The sequence below is a fragment of the Gobio gobio genome, assembly GCF_949357685.1.
Source record: "Gobio gobio genome assembly, chromosome: 7".
NCBI classification, from domain to species: Eukaryota; Metazoa; Chordata; class Actinopteri; order Cypriniformes; family Gobionidae; genus Gobio; species Gobio gobio.
In genome coordinates, this window is record NC_137103.1 from 20989106 (window position 1) to 21016840 (window position 27735).

General features: G+C 42.6%; 1 protein-coding gene across 2 annotated transcripts; it reads left to right on the top strand.

The window, feature by feature from the left end:
- Positions 1–1026: 1026 nt before the first annotated feature.
- lrrc58b (leucine rich repeat containing 58b) lies at positions 1027–23516 on the top strand. Of its 2 annotated transcripts, none has more exons than XM_079821739.1 (4): positions 1027–1887; positions 10316–10444; positions 18328–18605; positions 22195–23516. In XM_079821739.1, exons 1-4 carry the CDS (start codon positions 1433–1435, stop codon positions 22386–22388), a joined length of 1056 nt encoding a protein of 351 aa, XP_079677865.1. In that variant the 5' UTR covers positions 1027–1432; the 3' UTR covers positions 22389–23516. The 2 variants fall into 2 exon arrangements, with proteins under 2 accessions (XP_079677865.1, XP_079677866.1); XM_079821740.1 differs by having other exon boundaries at positions 1213–1887; positions 18328–18620.
- Positions 23517–27735: the final 4219 nt, after the last annotated feature.

A 27735-nucleotide genomic window follows, 5' to 3' on the forward strand; every position in this document is an offset into this window, starting at 1 on the left:
ATGTTATTATTAATTTATAATTTAGCTAGGCTATAATCATAAATAACAAATAATCCTGTCATATAAAGTTTATGACATTTAAAAAAAATATTTAGATAAAAATGGGACACATAATTACATGATAATATAGTCTTAATTTAAGTAAATTAATTTTAAAAAAAATAATCGTGAATGGGTGTCCCTTATTTTGCCACACCAAAGGTGGCAACCCTATGCATAACACGAGAATGAACCTCACTGGTTCTTGTGGAAGCTCAAACGTGCGTAACATGAAAATGAACCTCATTGGTTCTTGCAGAAGCTCAAATGTGCTGCATAACACACAAGAATGAATCTCATTGGTTCTCGCACGTTAAGCAAACATGGTTGAGCTTCTGTTTCAGTTCCATTTAAGCTTTTTATAAAAGCCTAAATTAAATCTGTTCGTCATATAAAGCGATCGTGTCTCTTAAGAAAATGTTGGCTAAACCGCTTAATTCATATGGATTCATTTTTACGATCGCTTTATGAACTTTTTGAAAGTTTTCAAAGTGCTGTTCAATGGAGGGACAGAAATCTCTCAGATTTCATTAAAATATCTTCATTTGTATTTCAAAGATGAACGGAAGTGTTGCGTAAATGATGAACTAACCCTTTCAGGTTATTTTTAATTATTATAAGGTACGTTTTTCCATCTATTTTTTATATTTTATTTTATTTAAGCTTTATTTCAATTAACAAAACGTTTTAGGTTTTGATAGTTTTAGCTGACAATAACAACACTTTCTGGGGGAAACCAATTACTACAAAACAGGACTTGTTTGCCAAATATGCATTATGCAAACAGCTGTAGAATTAAATCTATTTGTTGGACATAACCAACCAGAGTTATGAAAGTTCTAGCCCTGGATAAGCAGCAGGAAAATGGATAATAGATGGATGGTCAAAAGAAACGCATTGTGACTGCTTGTGTAATGAAATCTTTGCAACAGCTGTGGTTACATAACCCGCAAGGGACCCTGAAAGGCAAAGAAAACAAATGCTTCTCAATTGAGACTGATTTTTAAAAAGAAGAGACTGGATTTTTAAAAAGAAGAGACTGTATATGTCATTCTGGCTGAGAACAGAGTTTGTTCGAGTTGTTTGTGGTATATAAGCATGTTTCTAGATAACTTAAAATTACAGTTTTTCTCTAGCTAGTTCTAGTAAAGGGTTAATACAATGGGGCGGAGTCACGCGAGACAGCTAAGCCCCGAAACATGAATGTTAAAGAATCCACGCTTGATAAACCGTCTTTGATAACTGTAATGTGTGAATGCTTCCATTGGGCCGGATGATTTAGGTTACACATGGATGTTCGGGGCGCCTGGAACTGGAAGTAAACTCGGTCGAAGGGTTGGAAAACAGCTTGCACCAGAAGAAGGGGGATTCTTTTTCGTTATCGACTGATAAAATGGAGGGGTTAGAAGGAGCCAACAGCACCGAGAGTGTTTTAGACCTGTCCCGGTTGAATCTGAACAATCAGAGTTTGGACACGGTCAGCGAGAAACGACGGAAAGACACGAAGCAGCTGTATCTGTGTTACAACCGAATGACGGTTCTGCCCGAATCCGTCTGTTTATTCTCGAACCTGGAGTTTCTCGACATCAGTAACAACACGCTCTCGGTCATCTGCGAGGACATTACCCGACTGACCAAACTCAAAACCCTCATAGCCAAGAATAATCGTTTAAATGAGTTTTCCCTACCAAAAGAGTTTGGCTCTTTGCAGCTGGAAGTGTTGAATTTGAGCGGAAACAGGTTTGAGGAGGTGCCGAGCCAGTGTCTGCAGCTGCTGAGACTACAGTCGCTGTCACTGGGAGGAAACAGACTGAAGAGCATCCCGGCAGAGATAGAGAGTCTGACCAGGTAATACAGAAACACCTGACTGCACATTGACTGCCTCAAAACGTCGTGAGCACTAAGGTTTGAGACAGCTACTCGTTGGAGGTATACTACTCTTTAAACTTGTTATATGTACCCGGTGTAATTCAAATCTCATGCTTAGATAACCTCTTTTTTTGGGCTAAGACTAATTAACACACTCAATTCTCGTGATCTTATGTGTTCTGTGTTCGATGAAAAATCGATTATCTTATTATGTTTTAAATATGGGAGTTATATAATTATATTCATTTAAAATAATTTCACTACCTTTAGTGGATGCTGTAATTCTTGCCATGAGTGCTAACCTTTAATGGCCCCGTAATGACGTCACACTCCAGGAAATGACATAATTTTAGGTGGGAAATCAAACAACCAGTAAGTGTGGAAATGGATGTTGCGAAAGCCTATTGTGATGTATATCTGACTGAAACAGCCTCTCGAACAAGAACAAACGTAGGGCTGAAGTTCACGGGAACTTTACTTTGTGTATCGAGAATTGATTGGATCATTAAGGTTTGCTGCGACAGGTTGTCCCGCCATCATGTTGAAAAAGTCATCAGAAAAGTGAAGTGATGATGCAGCGAGAAGGGCATATGAATTTAAAAAATAACATGCATGTGTCATTTTATAATAAAATAAATACTGCAATATTACAATAAAAAAAGTGTCAATTTTGATTTCATGGTGACTTTAAGGACTACAATAGTTATTTGATTCAACACATCCTTGTGGTGGTGGCTAATATTTTAATATTTAACAATAGCTATGTTTACATACAACCAATTAATCAGTAATCATATTGATGGCTCAATCGTACTGTAAAGCCGCGGTGATCCAATTGAGCTTGATCTGAATTAAATTTCGATTGGATTGGAAGCGGTGGTTTAGAACTGAAATACTCAAAAATGCCTTGAGCATTTGCACCTTGAGTTTTTATATGTCTTGCGTCATACAAACGTGCATATGTTTATTTATGCCTCGCATCTTACGGACTGGTCAGTGGAGTAATAATATTCACTAAGTATTCGCTTAAAAAAACTCTTCTTACGTATACAGTATGTCAGATTTCCTTTTAGGTGCTTTCTCCATTTCTGATCGCACCGACTAGGCACTCTGAAGTTTTGTTCGGAAAACATGTAATGCACAATGAATATATGAGAATATATTCTGACTGCATCCTGGTGGATTTATGAAAGTCACAGCAGCTGATTACACAACAGCAGGGATTTTAAGAGGTAGAGGTACGTGAAGCCGGATATGAAGTCAGAATAAGTTACCCAACTCATCCAAAAGTATGACTGTAATTCGTCTTTTGAAATAATATGACCGGCAATCAGTTTATCTATGTTACCACAGATACTTTATTGACTATACCCTCATATTAAACCAGAAATAGACTCCACTTTCATGGACTCTGATCTTCCATTCTGGATGTCTGTCCCATACTAATATGCTTTCTATGCTGGACCAATGAAGGTCAAGAAATCAAAACAGCAGAACAGTGTGAAATATGCGCACTGTGCTCAATTGTCATATAGAAAATAACAAAATTAAACATGCTGTTCTTCACTACTGTTGCAAAGTAAATCATTATGTCCTGGCTGATGCAACTTTATAAGTGTGATCCGAAAGACACAAATGGCAGGCTGCCTTTTTTCCTGTTTATAGCTTTTGCTCTGAACAAAGTGCAACATGTACCAAAAAGAGGTCATGTTGACATTAATTATCTTCCCGTCATATGTCAGCTTCTTTAGAGTGTTCCCATGCTCTTTTACAGTAATTCTGTCACAGTGCCAATTGAACTCAACAATTGGGTGTCATGAACAATCGGATCCCTTCACACAAATGGGTTTGCACTAGGACCCAGGGGACAGCTGTGTGTAAGTGTAGCTTGTATGCTGTCAGTTCTCTGGTACAGTGATTTAACACTACCGTAGCCTGCTGTGATCTTATTCTGGGTATATAAAAAGTTTGTTTTACATTGTATTACTTGCATTTTCTTACCAAATGATCACACCCACAGGTAATGACGGATTTCATAAACTAGCTGGCTAACAGTATGCTAAGCTAGTATGCTGAGAAGTTTATATTACTTACTTGCTCCCACTTTATAGTAGGTGGCCTTAACTACTATATACTTACATCAAAAAATAAGTAAAATGTACTTCTTTTGTTCATATTATATTGCAAAACACTGTTGCTGATATTGAGGTGGGATACTGGGAAAGTTAGGGACAGGTGTTGTCTACAGAAATTAATCACAGATGTAATTGCATGCAGGTCATTTTTAAAATGTAAGTAAAAACATGCATGTACACAATAAGTGCATTGTTTCAAATGATTAATGTAAATGTTAGCACAGTAGTTAAGGCAAGGTAATATAAAATAAAATGAGAAATATTACATTTCACAATGTATAATTTAGTTTGGTTACACTTTATTTTACGGTGTCATTGTTACAGTGTAATTATATATTTAAGTTCTGAGTAATATTAATTAACAACATGTACTTACTATAGGGTTAGGGTTTGGTTGAGGGTTAGTTGCATGTAATTATGCATAATTTATAGTTATTACTATGGTAAGTACATTATGTAACACTAAAATAAAGTGTTTCCTTTTGTTTTATTATTATTACATGTAACAGAATTGAAAAGGCATTTATAGTCATATTTACATAGTAAAGGCAACATTTAATCAAATTTCTCAAAGTCAAATTTGTAGGTTTTCTAATCAGGCAGTGAATAGAGTAATAAATAAATCGATAAATCGCTAGGCAGACCCATTATTTGTGGCAGGGCTCATTTGTTCAACTCGGAAGTAAAGTCTATTCAATTTTTTTTTTAAGATCCCTTTAATTTTTTCCACAAAAAAAGTCACTGTTTTCAACTTCATTTAAAAAAGAAATGTTACATTTATTAAATTCCTGTTGAGGAACTAAACTACTCATAATGCTGATTAGAGATCCACTGTTACCATGTAAACATCAAAATGCAATTTGTAATATTGTGATTCATCAGAAGTGTTTACTGAAGAATTTTCTCAGTGGAGAAAGTAGGACAAAGTTGCACTTTTTACAAGTTAGCAGATGCATTTCTCTGCATATTTTGGTAAACAAACATTAGGGAGTCAAGTTCATTATGAACCTTATCAGTGTTGTCTTAATTATTAGTCACGTGCGTATAAATAAACAACTTTCGCAATGTCATGGAAAAGGAGCTCCCAGAACGTGACTCACGGTCTACCAGCGCAGTGGTTGATGATTACGGTACATTATTAACTGATTGTGGCAATGACTGATATGGCAAACCGTAGACAAACATCATACAGTCTACCTGTAGTTTACAGCTGTTGCAAAGGAAACCACTGCAGCATAGCATGCTAATGAATAAATAATAATATTTCACAATATTAGTTTGTACCATAGACAAAAAATATATAAAATAATATGGACGTAGTGTCCGTGACGTCACCCATAGGATTCTGAAAAGCAGTTTTGAAGTGTAAAGTAGGGACGAGCTGGCCGTTGCCATCTTGGCAGTGCGTCACTCCCGGATAACAGAAAATGGGCAAAGAGGCGGGACGTGGGCGGAGCTGAGGTGACGCGATGACTAATAGACAGCAGATAAATGGCTATCCACCTGTTACTCAAAGTGGTCACGCCCTTAATTATGCATAACTTTAAGGCTTTATACAATGTAAACGAATGACTTCTAAACAAAATCACCCCCCTTACAGTTGTCATGAAGGGAAAAATTAGCCGTATAAACCAAAACCACAATTTGTACCAGCCTGTAAACGTGTTTTTTTCTGCTGTAAAGTTGCATTTTAACATGGGGCTCAATGAGATTCTGCTCCCTTTTGGAGCCTGTCGATTGAATTGCAGTTCAAGTCACTTCCGTATTGGCTTCAAGAGAAACTGCGGGAGGTTGCCGCTTGGGTTTGTACTGCATTTTTGATCAAATAAATGCAGCCTTGGTGAGCATGTATAATACAAATATAATCTGCTTTTATATTACAATCCAGCTGTCATGTCATGACAGTGAAGTGCTTCTCAGTTCAGTGCTCACCACATAATAGTCTCTCATTTGGTCTTTGGTTCACAGTGGGAGTGAATAGGAAGCTCTCAGGAGTTGAGCTGCAGGCCCCAGGATCAGTTTGCCATGTGGCCTCAGTAGAGCTGTGCTGGAGCCATGAGTCTGCTGAGGCCGACTTGGCTGCGAGCCATCCCATCAAAAAGAGATGTGCCCTGTTGTCCCACATTACACACAGAGTTGGTCCTTTTCGAGAGATCTGGGCCTCTTTTTTTCTTTGCCATCTCTGCCTGCTGTGGTAATTGTAGAGACTAAGCCGAGATGGGTTGGCGAAGGGAATAAAGAAATGAATTCCTCTCTTCAGGGAGGACAATAAATGTAGAAGGTGGCAAGTAGGGAAAAAATGATGGAAGATCTCTCACTTTCTTCTTGTTCCTTAGTGTCTCATTATTTGTCCCCAGTAGAGGAAGAATTCCTTTTCACCAGGGGGTTTGAAAAAAGATTCTAAAGCCAAGGTATACTCACAGTAGTGTTGTCAAAAGTACCGACCTCGATACGAAGTCGGTACTGGAATTTAAAAAATGTGACGCTTTGAGCGCTGTTGAGCTGGAATTGTAAACACCTCTGACTGGCCATTGTGCTCACGCGCTCCTCAGATGTGTCTGTGATTGGCTACAATCATAAGCGCACGGAAGTGTTTTAAAAACGGGAGCGTTTGAAACTGACTGTAAAAAAATATGGAGGTAGTGTCCGTGACGTCACCCATAGGATCCTGAAGAGCAGTTTTGAAGTGTAAAGTAGGGACGAGCTGGCCGTTGCCATCTTGGCAGTGCGTCACTCCCAGATAATAGAAAATGGGCAAAGAGGCGGGACAAGGGTGGAGCTGAGGTGACGTGATGACTAACAGACAGCAGATAAATGGCTATCCACCTGTCACTCAAAGTGACCACGGCCTTAATTATGCAGAACTTTAAGGCTTTATATAATGTAAACGAATGAGTAAAAAAAAAATTCACCCCCCTCACAGTTGTCATGAAGGGCAAAATTAGCCGTATAGACCAAAACCACAATTTGTACCAGGCTGTAAAGTTGGGCATTTTAACATGGGGCTCAATGAGATTCTGCTCCCTTCTGGAGCCTCCCTTCCCTAGTGGCCAGTCAATGAATTGCAGTTTAAGTCACTTCCGTATTGGCTTCAAGAGAAACTGCGGGAGTTTGCCGCTTGGTTTGAAAGCACAAGCAGGCGTCGACCAGCGGATGGGTAGACTGATAGGCGCCTGCATTCAAATGCTCCTGTGTGTATCGTAAGCGCTCTGTGAAAAGCGTCATTGATGTATATTTATAACATGTTTTTGAAGCGCTGGTCATTGTAGCCAATCACAGACATATTTGATGAGCGTGTGAGCACAATGGCCAGTCAGAGGTGTTTACGAATTCCGCTCAGCAGCGCTCAAAGCGTCACATTTTTTACATTTCAGTAACGACTTGGTAACCTGGTTGGTACTTTTGACAATAACTCACAGCGAAGTTCTTCACCTCGGGGTGAAAAGAAGTTTGAAATAACTGATCGAGGTATACTGTTAGCGAACATCCCGACGCCGCCCACACTGTGCATTTTGATGAATATGAAAATTTGCTCAATAACAAAATAAACACACAACAAAACATGACAGCTGTGAGTAAATGGTTAAAGGGATAGTTCATCCAAAAATAAAAATTATCCCATAATTACTCGCCCTCAAGCCATGTATATATGACATTCTTCTTTCAGACGAATACAATCGGAGTTATATTAAAAAATGTTGTGGCTAATCCAAGCATTATAATAGCAGTGAATGGAAGCCCAAAAAAGTGCATCCGTCCATGATAAAAGTATTCCACATGGCTCTGGGGGGTTAATAAAGGTCCTCTGAAGCGAATCGATGGGTATAAAGTAAAATATCTAGCTTCCGGTGGATCGCCTTCCGTATTCAACTTGCGAAGAAAGTGTAGTGCCTCTCACAGTTCAAAATGCTTAAGCGGCGTCCGACGTCATCGTTGCGCCAGTTACACGTTTTCCGTAAATTGCATACGAAGGCGGTCCAACGGAAGCTAGATATTTTACTTTATAACTTGTTAAATATGGATATTTTTCTTACAAAAACCCATCGATTCGCTTCGGAAGGCCTTTATTAACCCTCCGGAGTATGGATTACTTTAAACTATATTTACTTCTTTCAAGTAATAAAGTATTCTCGTAAGTTTATAATATGCCATTGAAAATACATACGGGTAAGGGGTTCAAATGCGGGTCGCCCATAGACCGTAAAAAATATGGACGACGCGACTTCATTGACTTCCGCTGGCCAAAGTTGAAGCTTTCATAGGCCCGCTCACGGCGCTGACATCTTGGGACCGAGTCTACGCAGTAGCGATCTCAGGACCAGAGTTGCGCAGTAGAGAGCAGGAAGTAGAGGCGCGATTATCAAAAGCCCGCCCACACTCTCACAGATGCAGAACAATTAATTATGTTGGTGTGAAATAAACAGTTATGGAAGTGTAGAAATTAAAGCTAAAGCTCCAATCTCCTCCCAAAAATCCCGAAAAAAGTCCGTTAGTGCCTCAGTGACAACTTCACTCAGAGAAGCCGTCAATCTCAGCTGTCAATCATGACGTCACACCCCCGTTTTTATAGCATCAAATAACTCACTAAAACTAAACTTATTTAAAAAACGAACACTTGAAATGAAATTATTGTAATAAAAACTGCCTAAAATGACAGAAACCATCTTTAGGAAACAATTATTTGAAGTGTAATTAAATTGTTTAGTGTGTCTCGCGCCCATTCAAATACATGGAGGGGTGGGGTTTAGGAGCTATACTGGGACCGGCCACCGGGGGGCGATCGAGGCGCAGAAGCTTCAATTTCTGACTGGAGCACTACAGGCTTGGGGTCGCCATGTTGCCCCTCCATCTTGAAAGTACATTAGCCAAAGAGGGACATACCCGTTAATTCAAGCTTCGCCTTTCGCGTTTTAACACTCGATGGCACCGTGTCGAATGTGGACGAGGTCGAACTGGAAGCCATATTAATCTTGGACTAAATCGGCCACCGTAGGAGTTAAAACGAAATCGGAATTGAGAGGAAGAGAAACTAATATTCACTGGATGGTCATATACCTTTTAACCGCTAGATGGGGGAAAATATCACACAGTGTATCTTTAATAATGGATTGATGCACTTTTTTTGGCTTCAATTTTTGGGCTGCCATTCACTGCCATTATTTATTAAAAATATAACTGTATTCGTCTGAAAGAAGAATGTCATATACACCTAGGATGGCTTGAGGGTGAGTAAATCATGGGGTAAATCTCATTTTGGGGTGATCTAACCCTTTAAGAAAGCATCTGCTCATAGCGATGTGGATATGTTTGCATAAGCTCTGCAATTTGGCCTTCCAACAACATAACATAACATCTCATTTATTTATATAGCACTTCATACAATAGATTGCTTAAAAGCAAGCAGCTTTACAGTATTAAAAAAAAGGTCACTTTCAATTGGAATTGCATATAAAGCAGCTCTCCAGTGCGTTCATGTGTTTACTCGTGGATGTCTGACCTCGACAAACTGAACAGAAGAAATGAACATAAGTCATCCCATGAAGCACTGGACGTGCAGGACACAAGTGTTTGTGATGCAACAAAAGGGATGTTTGCTAAATATATCTTGATTATCATGAAACATTGATCTCTATTGACTTAAAAACTGCTGAAGTTAGGACGATTTCCTCATAACCAAACTTTGCATGCTTGCTGTGATCTATTTTTTAAACAATTTTGCACGTCTGTGTTTGCTCAGTGAAAGACTTCCTGTTTATTTTGAATGTACTTTAAGTGGTTTTCAATCAGGCAGTCGGGCCCCACCAGGGGGCATCAGAAAACTTCCAGGGATATTCAAATGATTTAAATTTAGTTATATTAACATAGTCGTAATTAAAATGCAAAAGAACCATTAAATAAAGATGTACAACATTAAACTGACATCATATTTTTTAGTTTATATATTTTTATGTCAACAGAAATGGGAATTTTGTAAATAGGAGAGCATTCAAGTATGTCAGACAAAAGGAGGCCTTGGAGTCAAAAAGATTTCAAAGCACTGCTTTAATGTGCATTCACTTGATTTCCTAGTATTGATGAACCAAAGACAATGAATTCATGCTGTTCAACTGGACGAAAACACATGGTTATGCTTTCAGATGCTCATTTTATGTTTTAGCATTTCAGAGTCCGTTTCACTGTTCTATTTCCCCATGCCAGATTCCAATGCCATGTAGAACTAGTCATTTTGTCACCATCTATTTTTGCTTGACAATCCTTCTTTCTCTCTCCAGCTTAGAGCTGTTGTATCTGGGTGGTAACCAGATCTCCTCCATCCCTGCTGAACTAGCTAACTTGCCCTTCCTCAGTTACCTAGTTCTGTGTGATAATCGCATCCAGAGCGTCCCACCTACACTCAACAGGTAAGTCTTAAACTGCACAAGCATTTGCACTGCACATCTTTTTTAAATAACTAGATTTATTTATCATAAAGAAAACGATTATTTGGATAAGACCAGAAAAAAAAAGATTATTATCAATTATTTTAATGGTATATTCTACCATTATATTGTAGTATATTACATATGATACACTCACCGGGCACTTTATTAGGTACACATTGTTAGTACCTGTTTGGGTACCTGCCTTAATTCTTTGTGGCATATATTCAAGTACTAGAAACATTCCTCAGAGATTTTGGTCCATATTGACATGATCGCATCACACAGTTGATGCATATCCATCATGCGACTCTCCCGTTCCACCACATCCCGAAGGTGCTCTATTGGATTGAGATCTGGTGACTATTGCTGCGTCCCAATTCGCCTACTTATACTACGACCTAAAAGTATGTACTCTTTTTGGGAAGAAAAAGTACATACTTTTGAGTGTGTAGCAGAAGAGTATGCAAGCTTTGGGACATACTACTTTGTTATCTTTAACGGACTCTGTTGCTTAGTTATGTGCATCCCGTCACTGTTTAAACTGCCCTGTCAATCATCGTCACAGTTCAAATCCTCCACATTCAATTTTATTTCTTACCGTATCGGAGAGAAATGTAGTAGCACGTTGATCTGCCATTCGTGGGTCTTTAATGCAGAGACTCCTCTCATGTGTTTGCAAAGTTAATGGCCAAACATATCATTACAAAAGTTCACAATGCTGCTGCAGGTGAAATATAATGTGGATAACACTGAATAAATATATTTTCTCAGGTTAAATACTAATTGCTCACTCAAACCCCTTATCCAACCCTCTCCGTCGAGCTCGCATAACTGTCATGTTTGTAGTTTTTTAACACTTTTTATCCGTGTTTGTAGTTCTAATCGAATCCTCGTCCATCTCGCAATGGGTTGTGGGCAATATCAGCCATTAGAGTGCGCATCGATCTGCACTTCGAATTCTGACCAGAAATAGTAGACCATCCGGGAATCTTTGGAATACTCTTTTCAACATACTACGATTTGGGACACACTAATTATTTTTTCGAATACTATTTTTTCAAATGCTATTTAGTACGGATAGCATGCGAATTGGGACGCAGCATATGTCTTTCGGAAAAAGAGTAGGGGTTTAACCCTGGCATCCGGGCCAAATTTGCCAATTGGCTTCTGTCCATCATCATGGCCTCCTAATCATCCCCATATATGCTGATTTATACTGTTCTGGCGCAATATGGCTGCCATTGCATCATCCAGGTGGATGCTGCACATTATTTGTGGTTGAGGAGATTCCCCTTTCCATATGTAAAGCGCTTTGAGTACCCAGAAAAGCGCTATATAAATGTAACAAATTATAATATAATTAATAATTACTCAGGTCGGCTGTGGTGTTTAAACTATGATCAATTGGTACTAAGTGTGGCAAGAAAATATCTCCGACACCATTGCACCACTAACAGCCTGAACTGTTGATCACAAGGCAGGATGGATCCATGCTTTCATGTTGTTTACACCAAATTCTGACCCTACCATCTGAATGTTGCAGCAGAAATCGAGACTCCTCAGACCAGGCAATGTTTTTCCAATCTTCTATTGTCCCGTTTTGTTGAGCCAGTGCAAATTTGTAGCCTCAGTTTCCTGTTCTTAGCTGACAGGAGTGGCACCAGTGTGTCTTCTGCTGCTGTAGCCCAACTGCTTCAAGGTTCAACGTGTTTTGATGCTCGAGTGGTTATTTGAGTTACTGTTGGCTTTCTATCAGCTCGAACCAGTCTGGCCATTCTCCTCTGACCTCTGGCATCAACAAGGCATTTTCGCCCACAGAACTGCTGCACACTGGATATTTTCTCTTTTTCGGACCACTCTCTGAAAACGTCTCAGGTTACGAATGTAACCATTGTTCCCTGAGAACAGGGAACGAGACGCTGCGTCAGCTTCGACGCTACGGGGAACGCCTCCAGCGTGACTGGTGCCTGAAATCACATTGAATCACGTCAATCCTATTGACCGGCGACAGCCTATGATGTCATCAAGGTGCGACCAGGAAGTATATAAGGGCGCCTTGCCAACATGACAGTATCTATCGTCTGAAGGGACTGTTTCGGCAGGCAGGCCCTGCGGCATGGCACAGCGACGCAGCGTCTCGTTCCCTGTTCTCAGGGAACAATGGTTACATTCGTAACCTGAGACGTTCCCTTTCGAAAGGGAACTCGCGCTGCGTCAGCTTCGACGCTACGGGGAACGATATACCAACGCCGCCATGCCGACGGGAGTGCATGCCCACTGGCAGTGACAACTGTCAAGACAAGCAAATCTTGCTGAAAAGCCTGAACCACTCCCCTTCTGGTCACGTTAGGCTGTCAGTGACAGCGCTCCCTACGGTCAAAGCCCAAGCTTATCGCCTGAGAAGGAAAACTTCACACGTATGAGTTCCTTCCCAGGCCTTGCTCAAAGGCCTGGAACCAACCCATTCGACTCAGAAGGGGTTCCTTTAAGGGAACGTGGCAAGGGAACTACGAGGGAACCCTATGCCAGTCACTATTCGGGAGATTATCACCGAATGCCACCAGGGAGACCTGACCAGGTGACCCAGTCTAGTATGGGACACGTAATACGGTCAACCCTGTCTGTACAGTACAGAGCCTCTGGTACTCGCCTCCGAAGAGACATCCCGCTAGGGTGCTGCAAGAAAGGGCAGCATCACCGACTAGCCGAACCTCAGGGACGGGTTATCCCGGAGAGCAGCGCTCAGCGAAGTGCTTTTCAAACCTTTGCTAGCGAGGGGCCGCTCGATCCTCGGATCTACCAAGCACTTATTTTAAAACGTGCTTAGGAGGCCAAAGGCCTTATAGGCTGAATATATCGGGAGGGGCCCCTCGGGACCTACCACCAATAGAACAGCCCCAGGAGGCTGTAAGCTCACAATAGACCCTCGTTTGAGAGGAGCTCATAAGCCTGCCCGGTAGGCAACCATGCCGTAGGCCTACTATGAAGGTCCCGTCCTGTCGGGACCACATAGCCGCAGTGACACTTCGTCGTGCTAGGGTAAGAACACCGCCTTCAGGTCTCGCAAACGGCCAGAGGCCGGTGCCTGATAGCGGGTAGCCACTAGCTGTCAGCAAAAAAGCCAGTTGTGTGTTCCCGCCTAGGGAACTCGTCCCCCAGGGAGGCCGAGAGAGGCCTCCACCTGGTAACCTGATAGACCGCTCGCGCATCCAAAGCAGCGCTCGTCCTCAGGAAGGCCAACGGGCCTGATACCTGATCGCAGTCGTGCTAGCCCTCGAGGTAGCTGGGAAGACCAGGGACTCGCTTAATCAGGAAGGCCAAGCGGACCTACCAACTGCAAGACATCGGGCACTCATAGCCAAACTGAGTGTGCTACTCATAGCGCCTCAAGCTCACCACAGCGGCTGGGGACCGGGAGCTCGCTTTCAGGGAGGTACCATGCCTACCACCTGATAGCAAAAAAGTGCCACTTATAGCACTTTATGCACACCACAGCGGCCGGGGAGCCGGCCTCTGCTCATTGACTGGATTATCCAGGAACCACGAGACCAGAGCGTGCCCTCAGAGGAGGCCACGTGGGCCTACTACTCCAAAGCGAATCCCCTCAGGGAAGCCCGTGCAGCTTTGCCTGATAGCAACCCATGCTACGATCCGTTACCAAAACTGGGGACCGGGGAACGATTCCAGGGAGGCGCAATGCCTCCACCTGGTAGCAGAGCATGCCGTCCGTCGTGCTTCGCACATCACGCTCATTACCACAGTGACTGGGAACCGGAACCGTGAGCTCATCGTCAGGGAGGCCACCATGCCTACCACCTGATAGCAGAAGCTGCTACTCATAGTACTTCATTTCCGGGAGTTTGCCTCCAGGGAGGTCACTCAGGGAGGCCGGATGAGGCCTACTACCTGCTAACACTCGTGCTAGCCATCCAGTGACTGGGGCCCAGGAACGCCATCCGCAGAGGAGGTCAAGTGGGCCTGCTTACCCCACAGCAGGCCCATAGGGAGGCCCAGTAGCGCCTACCACCTATTCAGCAGCTCGTACCAGCCGTCGAGGGACTTAATGCCTATGGTGCCCCCTCAGGGGAGACCAAACAGTGCCTGCTGACCACAGCAGGCTCTCAGGGAGGCCAAACAGGGCCTAACTCCTGAGCGAAGGAAACCCAGACTGGGAGCCTTACTCTAAGAATGCTGGCTGCTGCTACCTGGGCTGACGGCAGCTGTCTACTGCTGACGAAGGCCTGGAAAACCAGTTAACACCTGGGGACTCATCCCCAGGGCCAATGACGGGTCACTGCTGACGTCGACACCAGTGGAGAAGAGCCTCCGAGGCCCACTCGTGGGCCATAGTGTCGGGACTTTCCTGCAAGGAGGCCGGTTAGCGCCTACTACCTGTCCTGAAGTCCAACTGCCCAGACCGTCCAAGCTGGCCCCTCAGAGCCAGCTGGCTCCTATACCCGCACCTGGGGCTGGCTCCATCCCAGAGGCAGCTAGGGACAACCTGCTTCGTCGTGTCCTAGGGCCCCCAGGACGGCGCAGTCTCTTGGGCAGGGCCTACAAACATGGACCTAATCACATTGCCAACAGCAGTGTACTCAGCAGAAGTGCTCAGCAAAGACCCTCTAAAGCGAGGGGAGTACAACTTACGTCACCTGCATCGGGGCGGCTGTCTTTCTTTCCATGCAGCGGCCAACCTTGATTGCGAGGGCGTCAGTCATTGGCAATGCTCGGGCCTCAGGGGAGCATCCGACCAGAACCATACCGACAGAAGGATTATCCGATGTTCTGCTCAACCCGGGCCCTAAAGGAGGTGAAGCAGAGACATAAAGCAAAGGAACAATATCACAGAAATGTGAAAAACCACCGGCCGTACCATCCTCCAGGAAGAGGCCGGGGGCCGCCAGCAGATGGCGGCCACCAAGCTCCGAAAGGCGGAAACAGCAGATAAAGTCTAACCGCAAACCGGCGAAAGACGCTTAATTCCACCCCACGACTACTGACAAAGTCGCTGTCTCCTGCAACATCCTCGTCTGCATTGCACGTGACCCCAGAACGCAGAGAAGGGGGCGGGCCTTGGCCTGACGACTCTGTAACAGAGGAGGCTGAAACAAGGATGCATAAACAACGCCATGTTTTTAAATGAAAAGACAGGCCAGGGGCGAACACCTTTATTAAAAGGGAAACGCCCCCATCCTTGACAAAGCCTAGGCCAAGTGGTGCGACATAAGTCCGCACTAGATCTACTCAGGGCCCGGGAAAGAAATATTATCACCTCTAAAAAACCCCTTTTTCAAAGCTCCGCAGAGCTGGGCGCAGATCTCACTACAGCTCGTGCATTAGCGCGTACCCGGTCTTCAGCTACTTTTCACTTTACGCTAGGAAAAAAACACAGCTCACCCCTTACACTACAAGCCCTCAGGCGAGAGCGCGATTCAGTTACCCAAACAATGGGGAAAAAATATAGCACGGAGAGGCAGCAAACTCTCTAGCAGAAAGTGAAGTATTCACACACAACCATCATAATGTTGCAAAGAAGATCGTTCTTAGCTTACTCACGGGGAGCTGCAGGCCCTGCGAAGATCCAGCGGCGATCCAAATTTCCCCAGAAAACCTCTCAGGCGAGCGAAGGTATAGGAGTTCTGAAAAACATAGTTTTGAAAATGTTTCACCCTCAGAGAGGGGGACTCACCGATCGCTCCCAGCGGTGCTTCCAGCCAGCCATAAGGCTAGTATCCGCCCGCCATCCTGAGGGGGGCGCTTTCACCAAACAAGCCAGGCGAGCCGGCAGAATCTTACATTTTCTGCTCATCATAGGCCACCGGCCTGATGTAAAAGCGCCCGGGGGAAAAACCAGAGGAAGGGAAAAAAGGCAGCGTTCATCTCCGCGCTCCTCGGGGGGTGGAGTCTGCTGCCTGCGCTGGTTCCGGTTACCAGCCCCGGCTTCCTTCCTCTTCCTGTCGCAGGTGTCCCGCCTCCCCTGCGCCCCAGTCCTCCACGGCGGGGCGCTCGAGAGGCGACGTTGGCTCGCTATTCCCGTCTCCAGCCCTCAGACTGGGACGGGCCGGGGACACCCGACTGCCTGGGCGCGGTCCCGGACCTCAGCGGAATGCATCTGAATGCCGCCGAGCGCGCCTTCGCCTCTCCGAACCTCCCCACCACCGCCTCTACGGAGGTGCCGAAAAGTTCAGATGGCGAAACCGGGGCATCAGGGAGAAAGGATTTTTTCCTTCTCCCCGATGTCCAAACGGTTTAACCACAGATGTCTCTCCGTGGCCACCCTCGCCGCCATCGGCGCTATCTGAACGGTGGCCCGGAGAGCAAAAACCGCGGTCCGGCGCGACTCGACTACCGCCTCAGGGGGTCCCTCCCCCCTGATCGAGGTCCCTCAGCAGGTCTGCCTGCAACACAGCTGTGGTGTGCAAAGCTGCTGCAGCGCGACCCACTGACATGTACGCCCTGCCATTCAGCGTTTAGACCGGCAGGGTGGGAGCCACAGTGTCGCCGGCCGCCCAAAGGCGAGATTAACATAACATCTCGTCCACGGGCGGCATCGACACATACCCAGCCAGGCAGTCCCTAGACATCAGCGACATCTAGCTCGCCGATGTCGACAGATGCAGGGCTGAGTAAGGTTTCTTCCATTCCCTCGAGGTCTGCTGATGGAGATCTGGAAGGAATGGAAGACTCCCAGGAGTTGGGAGGTCATGGGCGGAGAGAAACCGATCGTCCGAACTGTTTGGACGCTCAGCCTTTCTCCTCACGCACCGCAAAGGCAGCTGCAGTCTACCCGCAGCGCGTTCCATGACTTCCAGCAACTCCCGTACATGGGACAGGATGGTAAGAAAAGCTTCAGCATTTTTAACTGACTCACCCATCCTCTGCTCGAGTGGAAGAGCAGCAGACGAGGAGGAGGAACATAAATCCAGCTCCTTCCTCCGAGGTCCGCCTCTCGCGATCTGGATCGTCCTCAAGAGCCATAACTGTCTCCAAGCGACGAGCCCGATCCATCTGGGAAGCGCTTTTGGTATTTGGACGCCGCTCAGCCTCAGCTCGAGCGTGGCCGTTCCCAGATGCTGAAACCTCTCCTCTCGAGAAGAGGTCCCACCGAGAGCGGAGCGTTTCCAGAGGACAACGCTCACAAATACTTTCACAAGTACTTTCACAAGAGGTTCGCAAACCTCTCGTGTATGCTCTTCTCCCAGACAGTAAACGCAAAGTGTGTGTGTATCCAAAGCGCAAGATACACATTCAAAACACACCTGCAGAAGTGGCGTTCTCAGCACACTTCATTGTTATCCTTCTTGTAGACGTTTCACGTGAAGACAGGCAAAACAGTCCCTGAAGACGAAAAGATACTGTCATGTTGGCAAGGCGCCCTTATATACTTCCTGGTCGCACCTTGATGACATCATAGGCTGTCGCCGGTCAATAGGATTGACGTGATTCAATGTGATTTCAGGCACCAGTCACGCTGGAGGCGTTCCCCGTAGCGTCGAAGCTGACGCAGCGCGAGTTCCCTTTCGAAAGGGAACCGTAGAGATGTTTGTGTGTGAAAATCTCAGTAAATCAGCAGTTTCTGTAATACTCAGACCAGCCCGTCTGTTATCAACAACCATACCACGTTCAAATCCTATAAATCACCTTTCTTCCCTATGCTGATGCTCAGTTTGAACTTCAGCAGATCATCTTACCCATGTCTACATGACTAAATGCATTGAGTTGCTGTCATGTGATTGGCTGATTAGATATTTTTGTGAACAAGCAGTTAAACAGGTGTGCCTTATAAAGTGTCCCATGAGTAGTAGTAGTAGTAGTAAAATGAATATTAAAAATGTTCTTGCCTGTCCCGCTTTTCCTTTCAGGCTCCATTCCCTGCGCTCTCTTAGTCTGCACAATAACTTGCTGACGTATCTTCCGAGAGAGATCCTGAGCCTGGTACAACTTCAGGAGCTCAGTCTGCGTGGCAATCCATTGGTCGTGCGCTTTGTCAAGGACATGACATACGACCCCCCGTCACTGCTGGAGCTGGCTGGCCGCACCGTCAAAAGCAGGAACCTTCTGTACTCATATAGAGACCTCCCGAGCCATCTAGTCAACTACCTAGACATGGCCAGCAAGTGCCCCAACCCCAAGTGTGCAGGTGGGTGATATAAAGGCAAGTTTTTATAGATGTACATATAAGCTAAAATTATCTAGATAGTTCAGAATCAATGAAAGTCATTTATATAGAAGAATGTGCCCTCATTTAAAGGTTTAGTTCACAAAAAAATGGAAATTCTGTCATCATTTACTCGCCCTCGTGTCATTCCAAAACTTATTTGTATATTTGTTTTGTTTTGGAACACAAATCAAGATTTTTTTTTTTTATATATATATATATATATATTCTCTCATCATTTTTGTCCCTCCATCAGAATCCATGCATCCAAATTTTCCAAACTTCAATTTGGTGGTATGGACTTTTGTTTCTCTCTCAGGTTTCATTAAGACAATACACTACTGGAATTTTTTGAGATTTTGGGCTATTTTGCTTCCATGACTTGCCTTCTTTCAGAATACTAGAAATATCTTTTTATTATACTTTATCTATTAAATCTGTAGATTTCCATTACAATACATCATGTATCTTTAAAAGCTGTTTTTTCAAAATGAGTTTTTCTCATGCACTGAGCCAGAAACCTACACTTTACACCAAATTTTACAGTTTATTCCTGTCTATATTCTGAAGGTCTTTTAATATATAATTCAACTGATTTACATTTTATTCCTAATAATATTCAAATTAAAAAAACATTTCTGTTGACAATATTCTCAGATTTTTGGAGTGATAAAAATGGACATCAAAAACCTTATTTTTTTTTTTTTTTACATCTGTAAGAACTCTTAATTTGTCAACAACAAAAAAAAGTTCAACCTAGCTTTATCCAATGTTCAGATTTCTGTTCTTGAAATGTATGCAAATTGGTGCCAATTTAATTACAACCCCAAATCCAGAAATGTTGGGACATTTATTTAAAATGCAATAAAATCAAGAATCTGTGCTTTGTTCATTTTCTTTCAACTTTATTTAACTGGCAAAAGTACAAAGAAAAGATCTCACTGAACAACTTGATATGTATTTTGTTAATATAAACACATTTTAATTTTGATGGCTGCAACACACTCAAAAAATGTTGGGACAGAGGCATGTTTACCACTGTGTCACATCACCTTTCCTTTTAATTACACTTTTTAAACGAGGATACTAATTGTTGCAGTTTTGGATGTGGATTTTTTGCCCAATTTTGACTGATACTAGACAGCTGCTCAACAGTCCGTGGTCGTCGTTGACTGATTCTCCTTTTCATGATGGGCCACATTTGCAATAAGAGACTGATCTTGACTGCAAGCAGGCAGTCAAACACATCTGTTCTACGGTGTAGAGTGTCTAGAAACCTCTCTGTTGTACCATGTGCAAAACTGCAAATTGAGGCCCGGCATTGTCTTGCTTCCCAGGAAAGATGTATATAGTATATGTGTATGGCTGTATATGTCTCTGTACAATATACATCTCAATGTCAATGGTACCTTCACACATTTGCAAGTCACTCATGCCGTTTGCTAGCCTGACGTTGTCATACTCGATTCTAGTCAGAATATGAGTCTGAAACTGCTCTGTTGGGCTGTGATTATGGGGCGTGTTTCAACTGAACCAGGAAAGACCTCAATTGGATAGACCTACAACTAATCAGAGCAACGGAGCGACGCATAACGTTAGTTATCAAATGTCAACAGAACTCAACTGCAGTGTTGCCAAGTCCGCGGTTTTCCCGCAGGCTGTTTTTTCCATGTCCGCAGGTTGAAGGGACCCCAATTATGTGATATTTAGATGCAAATTTTAACACACATCTGCCAAAAAAACACACATTTTACCCCCCAAACGCCTTTTTTTTCTTTCTGGAGAACCCCTCCGGAAAGCTATTGGGCTTGTTTTGGACTAGTTTTGAAAACTTGGCAAGACAAAAACCTGTCTGCACGCTGGAAGAAGTAGAAGAAGAAGATGAGTGTAAACAATCTTTCCCGGTGTTGTAAAAAGGAATTTAAGGATACACAGATCAGATTCAACACGATCATCATTTCTGAGAGAAATAGTGAAGGTGAATGCAAATATGAACAAGTTTTCCATTTAGGATTAGAACAAATTCAACCCAAGCACTCTTTGATGACGTGGATGCTTACGTTACTGTTTCATCTGTCCATCATCGTCTAAAGCCCGCCCTGACAATTTCATTGGTCCGAACAGCTCCTGACCGAACTGCCCGGCCTCAAATGTTGTGGGCGGGGCTAAGTTCGGCTGGCATCCAGGCTAGCCGTTTGCACTGATGCACCCCCATACCATGACAAATGTTTGCTTCTGCACAGCCTGAAAGTCTGGATGTTTCCTTTCATCTTTGGGACTGAGAACTCGATGTCTGTTTTTGCCAAAAACAAGCTGAAACGTGGACTCATCTGTCCGCTGCACACATTTCCACTGTGTTTTGGATCATCTGAGATGAGCTTGGGCCCAGAGAACTCTGCAGCGTCTCTGTATTAAACAGACGTATAGCTTTCTCCTTGTTCAAATAGCATTCCTTGATGCAGCAGCAGACTGTGTTAAGTGACGATGGTTTTCCAAACTACACCCGAGCCCATGTGGCTGTATTTAACACAGTAGCATGACGGTCTCTCATGTAATGCCATCTGAGGGCACGAAGGTCACGCACAATCAACAGAAGTTTCCTTCCTTGCCCTGACTGTGATTTCTCTGGATTCCCTGAATCTTTTCACAATGTAATGTGTGATAGATGGTGAAAGACCTAAATTCTTTGTAATCTTGTATTGAGAAATATGATTTTTGAACTGTTTTACAATTCACTCATGATATTTGGCACAAAGTGTGATGAGCCATGACCCACCTTTGCTTTGACCCAATCACAATATCCTGACCTATTATTACCAATTCATCTACTTGACCATCTCAAATGAGTTTTACTTGGATATTCTTTAATTTTGCCCCTGTCCCAACTTTTTGGCAGTGTGTTGTTGCCATCAAAATCAAAATGTGTTGACATTTACAAAATACAATTAAGTTGTTCAGTGAAAATATTGAAAAACTTTTCTTTGTACTTTTGTCAGGTAAATAAAGCTGAAAGAGAATGAACAAATCACAGATTAACAAATTTGTTGCATTTTACAAAACATCCCAACTTTTTCTGGGGTTGCAGATGAGCCAATGGCAGTTGAGTATCAGTTGCATGGGGACTGGAACGCTGACATCTTTAGGTTTCAGCGCCATAGAGAAACATTGGAAGATCCGAAGCTCTCATAGGTTTGATGGTGTTTATGCTACAAAAATGGTAAAACAATGTGCCTGGGGTACTTAAGACACTGATTCCAAGTATCCTGGTTGTCATACTCTTATTAACTTGAGACTTGAATGCTCCTCGACTAGAGGTGTCCAAAATCTATCAAAAACATCTTGGGACAAGGTTTTCACACGGCAGCTGTAAGACAGTTAGCAAATCCTTTTGTTTCTCCGAGTTAGCAACAGTAACTAAGCGAGGCGGGCCTAAAAGTATTTTCATTTGTTTAGAAGATGAACGAATGTCTGATGGGTTTGGAATGACACAAGGGTAATTGATGACAGAAATATCCCTTTAAGTTTTTTAGTCATTGTAAAATTGTTTTCTAACCACACCATATCTCACCAGGCGTTTACTTCGACTCGTGTGTTCGTCACATCAAGTTTGTGGATTTCTGCGGGAAGTATCGCCTGCCCTTGATGCACTACCTGTGCTCCCCAGAATGCACCTCTCCCTGCAGCTCCAACCCTCAGAGCGACGCTGACTCGGACGATGACCACAGCGTGCCCGCCGATCGCCTTCAAAGAGTTCTGCTGGGATAACCTCGCTCACCCCGCACACGTCTCTATCGCTTGGTGTTATCAGCAAGAACATTGAACTTTACAGCCAGCTGGCCTGAAAACCTCTCAGCTGAAGCCAAATCTTTTTGCCAAGTGATTGAGCAAGTGAAATCCAGAGAGAAAAGCGTCTGCTGATAGTTTCTCTGACAAAGGCCTCGCAAAGGCAAAATCAAAAACACTGGTGGTTCAGATAGTCGTTTTATAAATTGTTATATTAACTAAGTTGTCTTGGTCATCAATCTGTTTAGCTCTTGCACTTTTGTAATACGAAGAGGACGCAGTTTAGGTACACTCGTATCTTTTGCTTGACAATAGGTTGCTTTGTCTAGCGATAACTCACATTTGTCACATTACGCACAAAGATTTACTGTGAATTAAGAAAAAACAGCTATTGAGAATGCTTGCTTTTTGGGTTTGTAAGAGGTTTAGATATATTTGACTGTTTTCTGACTTGTAATTTTGTAAATCACAATGTCCCACAGACCTCACTGTCAAACAGTGCTCCACATCTTCACAAACATGTTTAAGCTTTCGTGTTTGCATTGAATATGCTGACACCCCGCGGTTGCATTCAGGAACTGGGGCAACGTTTGAAATCTTGATAAACGGTGACAAAGGTCACCAGTCACTTTGTTTTGAAGGTTAATTCTACATGTAGACCTCTTTCGCATCAATATGAAATGTATTTTGTTACAGAGCCAATGGACAAAATTGTGAAGTGTTTCTGGTATTTCTTTTTAAACCGAACTTTAACACTTTCTGTTTTTACACTCACTTGTCTTTAGTTTCTTCACGTGTCTTAGAGCTAACCAATATTGACTATGCAAATACTTCTTTAAAATTTTACTTTAAAGTTTTAAAATTATTATCTAAGGCTTTTATACTAAATAATCTTTTATGATATTTTATATATATCATTGACAAGATAGAATGTATTTTATTTAAGATGATGAAGGTCGATTTGGATTACATTCACTCCTCTAATGGTTTATAAACATGTATTTGCACTTCTTATGTAGAGTATTATATTAAAACTATTAATTTGTGTATTGGTCACTTTTTTTTCAACTTAATATTACATGTTCTTCTGAAATAAAGCCAGAGCTTTAGAAATATTGCTATAGTCCTTTTTAGTACAAATCTCTGTGATGTGCCTTTGCAAGATGATACACAAGCTGTTATATACCACAAAATATGTAAATATTAGAAGCTCAGGACAAATAAGGGACTAACGAACAACCATAAAGCAAAATTCGTCGATCATCCACGTAACGTCACAGTATCAAGAATCAAGGGAACATACACTTTTTGTCATGTGGACTATATTTAAACATCTTTTATGTAAAATACACTGTATTGCCAAAAGTATTGGGACACCCCTCTAAATAATTCAATTCAGGTGTTCCAATCACTTCCATGGCCACAGGTCAATCAAAGCATGCAGACGCTTCTACAAACATTTGTGAAAGAATGGGTTGCTCTCAGGAGCTCAGTGAATTCAAGCATGAATAGTGTGAATAAGTCCATTCATGAAATTTCCTCATTACTAAATATTCCACGGTCAACTGTTATTGGTATTATAACAAAGCGGAAGCAATTTATATAATATAGCTGTAGGGGGTATAACCCCGGCATCCTGGCCAAATTTGCCCATTGGCCTCTGTCCATCATGGCCTCCGAATCATCCCCATATACTGATTGGCTTCATCACTGTCTCCTCTCCACCAATAAGCTGGTGTGTTGTGGGCATTCTAGCGCAATATGGCTGCCGTCACATCACCCAGATGGATGCTGCATATTGGTGATGGTTGAGGAGATTCCTCCCTATATTTAAAGCGCTTTGAGTACCCAGAAAAGCGCTATATAAATGTAACAAATTATTATAATTATTAATTGGGAACAACAGCAACGAAGTGGTAGGCCAGGCTCTTGCCTGACTGCATATAGACAGAGCGACACGCATCATAATCTGACAACCACGCCAACTGTGGGGAAAACAATACAACGTTCTCCATTGACTATGTATTGCGTGAAGCGCCTCCTTGTCATTTCTGACTTATAACAAAAAACAGAACAGTGTCTAAAGGCTGATATGTGACAAAGTATACAGCAAACAAGCTAAACAAAACCCAGAAGTTTTTATAAGCTGTTGACCCAAAAAACAAGCATTTAAGGACACAAAAGTGGATACAGGCAACTGAGACAGCGCAACACTGAGAACTACACCCACTAGAGGGGAACGTAATAAGTGACAGGAAATATAATATATAAAACTGACATTTGGATATTTGACTTAACAGTGACAACATGTTTACTGCACACATAGGCATACTGAGTGTCAGGATCCCAAAATGTACCCATTCTTCCTGCTGATGCTTCACGTCTTATTGCCTGTATCCACTTTTGTCTCCTTAAACGCTCGTTTTTTGGGTCAACAGCTTATAAAAACTTATTTCTGTGTTTTTTAGCTTGTTTGCTGTACACCCTGTCACATAGCAGCTTTTAGACATTGTTGTGTTTTTTGTTATAAGTCCGAAATGACAAGGAGATAGCCTCACGCAATGCAAAGTCAATGGAGAACGTTAGATTGCCTGTCACCCCCCCCCCCCCCCCCCCATTGAGTGGGTGTGGCCTAAATGCGCTCTGTCTCTATTGTGCCTCTAAAATGTAAAGATTGGTAGAGGGGGGATTATGGTGTGGGGTTGTTTTTCAGGGGTTGGCCATGGCCCCTTAGTCCCAGTGAAAGGAACTCTTAATGTTTCAGCATACCAAGACATTTTGGACAATTTCATGCTCCCAACTTTGTGGGAACAGTTTGGCGATTGCCCTTCCTGTTCCAACATGATTGCGCACCAGTGCGCAAAGCAAGGTCCATAAAGACATGGACGAGCGAGTTTGGTTGTGAGGAACTTGACTGGCCTGCACAGAGTCCTGACCTCAGCCTGATAGAACACCTGTGGGATGAATTAGAGCGGAGACTGCGAGCCAGGCATTCTCGTCCAACATCCATGCCTGACCTCACAAATGCGCTTCTAGAAGAATGGTCAAAAATTCCCATAAACACACTCCTAAACCTTGTGGAAAGCCTTCCCAGAAGAGTTGAAGCTGTTATAGCTGCAAAGGGTGGGCCAACTCCATATTAAACCCTACGGATTAAGAATGGGATGACATTAAAATTCATGTGCATATAAAGGCAGACGTTCCAAAACTTTTGGCAATATACTATATCTTATTCAGGACAGTACTAAATAAAAAATGACACGCATTTGGTGTATATATGTATATATATTATATATATATATACAATTTGTAAATGCTAATGAAGCATGCACTTTTCAAACATATTCAGTGTGATTACCTGTCGCTTCTGTAACCTGTCTTCTGTGGGGGAAAAAAGAAACCTTTGGTGCATTCAAGGTGTCATTGAAATTTAAATGTGTTTTAGTTGGCAAGATTGATTCCCCTCAGAATCCATTAGCCAGACACTTGTCAGTTCAGATGGTCAGAGAGAGATTCAGCGTTTGGCCAGTGAACATACAGGACTGAGTTCCTGCATTTGCATATGAAAGCCATCTCATCACTGGTACTGAATACAGAGGGACTTTCTTTTCACCTTCCGAATTCAAAGTTTTACTCTATAAGGGACACTCTTTCTTTGAAGGAGAAAGACCTGGTAACAAATTGATGTCACTCTTTTTTTCCACTTTATTCTGTCTTGCTTTCACTCTCTGTGAGGATTGTCTGATCCTTGATGGGTTTTGAGGGACAGATGTGTTGTTATTTGTCCTGCGGTTTGTTTGACCACTTCTTAGACACTCAAAGCCCCATGGCACCCTACTGACAGCACACTGAAAGTGTCTCTCTTCACTTCAGTGCACCTCAATATATAGTATTGTGAATGCCTAGATGCCGCTTTCTCCATAGATTGCACATTTGCTTAATGCTGAAACTTGGAAACTTGAAAATGGTTCTTTTCACATCCTTTATCTGTCCTCCGTGATTGAACAAAGATTCATATTCACAGTCACACAGGAGTTCAGAACAGCCTCTAAATGTCTTGCTACAAGTTTAGAGAACAAAAGATCTATTTGCTCATAATTATACTGTACATTAAATCTTTATTGACTCACTGGCTAAAATAGGGATTTGATTCCCAAACCTTTTTGTATTCATATATTTCAAAATGTATGATCATGAGACCCACCAAAAGTTTTACGAGTTTTGTGGTTGTTTTTTTTGTTTTTTTTCAAATTTCCCTTGTCGTAGAACCAAACTTCATTAAATTTCCATAAGACATATGATTTTGTATTCATTTGGTTTTGTATAATCTGGTTATGCCGCATTAATGGTTGTTTAGAGATGGACCTTCATGCTTTTTTCTAAAAATAGTATGTTTGCATTATAATGAAACATTGAAAAAAGATTTTGACTTTTTATTTTACAGTTCCGACTGTGTTTCTCACAATTCCAAGTTTATATCTCACAATTTTGAGTTAAGATCTCTCAATTCAGATTTTTCCCCCTAAGAAATCTCAGAAAATATAATTCTGACTTTATCTTTCACAATATAAATCTCAGTTTATATCTCGTAAATCTGACTATATCTTTCTATATTTTATAGTTCATATTTTGCAATTGAGAACACCCCCCCCCCCAATCGATCACCTCAAATAAACACACCCCTTCCTTCATTGCTCCACCCCCAAAATGCCCAAACTCGCATTTTAAGAGTGGATGTCTCTTTATCATAACTAAAGTTAACAAAATAATGCTGTATAGATGACGAACTAACGACAAGGAAAAGCAAAAATTTACTTAAAAGTATATAAGCAAGAGTTTGTTGTTAGTCGCCAGTAGGACAGCAGCTCCAGAATAACAATAGCTATGTTTCCATAACTATATTTTTGCACAAAACTGGAATATTGCAATCAATACTGTCATGTTATCTTGTGTTTGGATGCATGGTGTTTGGGAATGCATGTCGCTTCTGGGAGGGAATTACACCAAATCTCTTTGATGAAAGACTTTGGATCAGGCATTTCAGAATGACCAAACCAACATTTGAGATACTGTGCAGTAAAATTGGTCCACTGTTTTGTCCCTATGCGATTATCCAATCGCATTAACTGTTGAGGCAAAGCCCCGTGGCTTTTTTGTTGATCGTAACCGTTCTTTTTCCAATGATATTCCTCTGACCTGATTTATTGTCTTTCTTCAGATCTCCCTCTTGCTCACTCTCTGGCCCTGTCCCAAATGGCACACTTCCTATGCACTTTCGGTCTTGTGGACTTACAATGGCTGCCGCGTACACGTGTCCGTTAAGTCCACG

Excerpts from the sequence above, each read along its gene's own strand:
- lrrc58b (XM_079821739.1), top strand. The coding sequence starts at position 1,433 with ATGGAGGGGTTAGAAGGAGCCAACAGCACCGAGAGTGTTTTAGACCTG. Across the intron at positions 1,888-10,315 it reads GAGATAGAGAGTCTGACCAG|CTTAGAGCTGTTGTATCTGG; the intron begins GTAATACAGAAA and ends TTCTCTCTCCAG. Across the intron at positions 10,445-18,327 it reads GTCCCACCTACACTCAACAG|GCTCCATTCCCTGCGCTCTC; the intron begins GTAAGTCTTAAA and ends TTTTCCTTTCAG.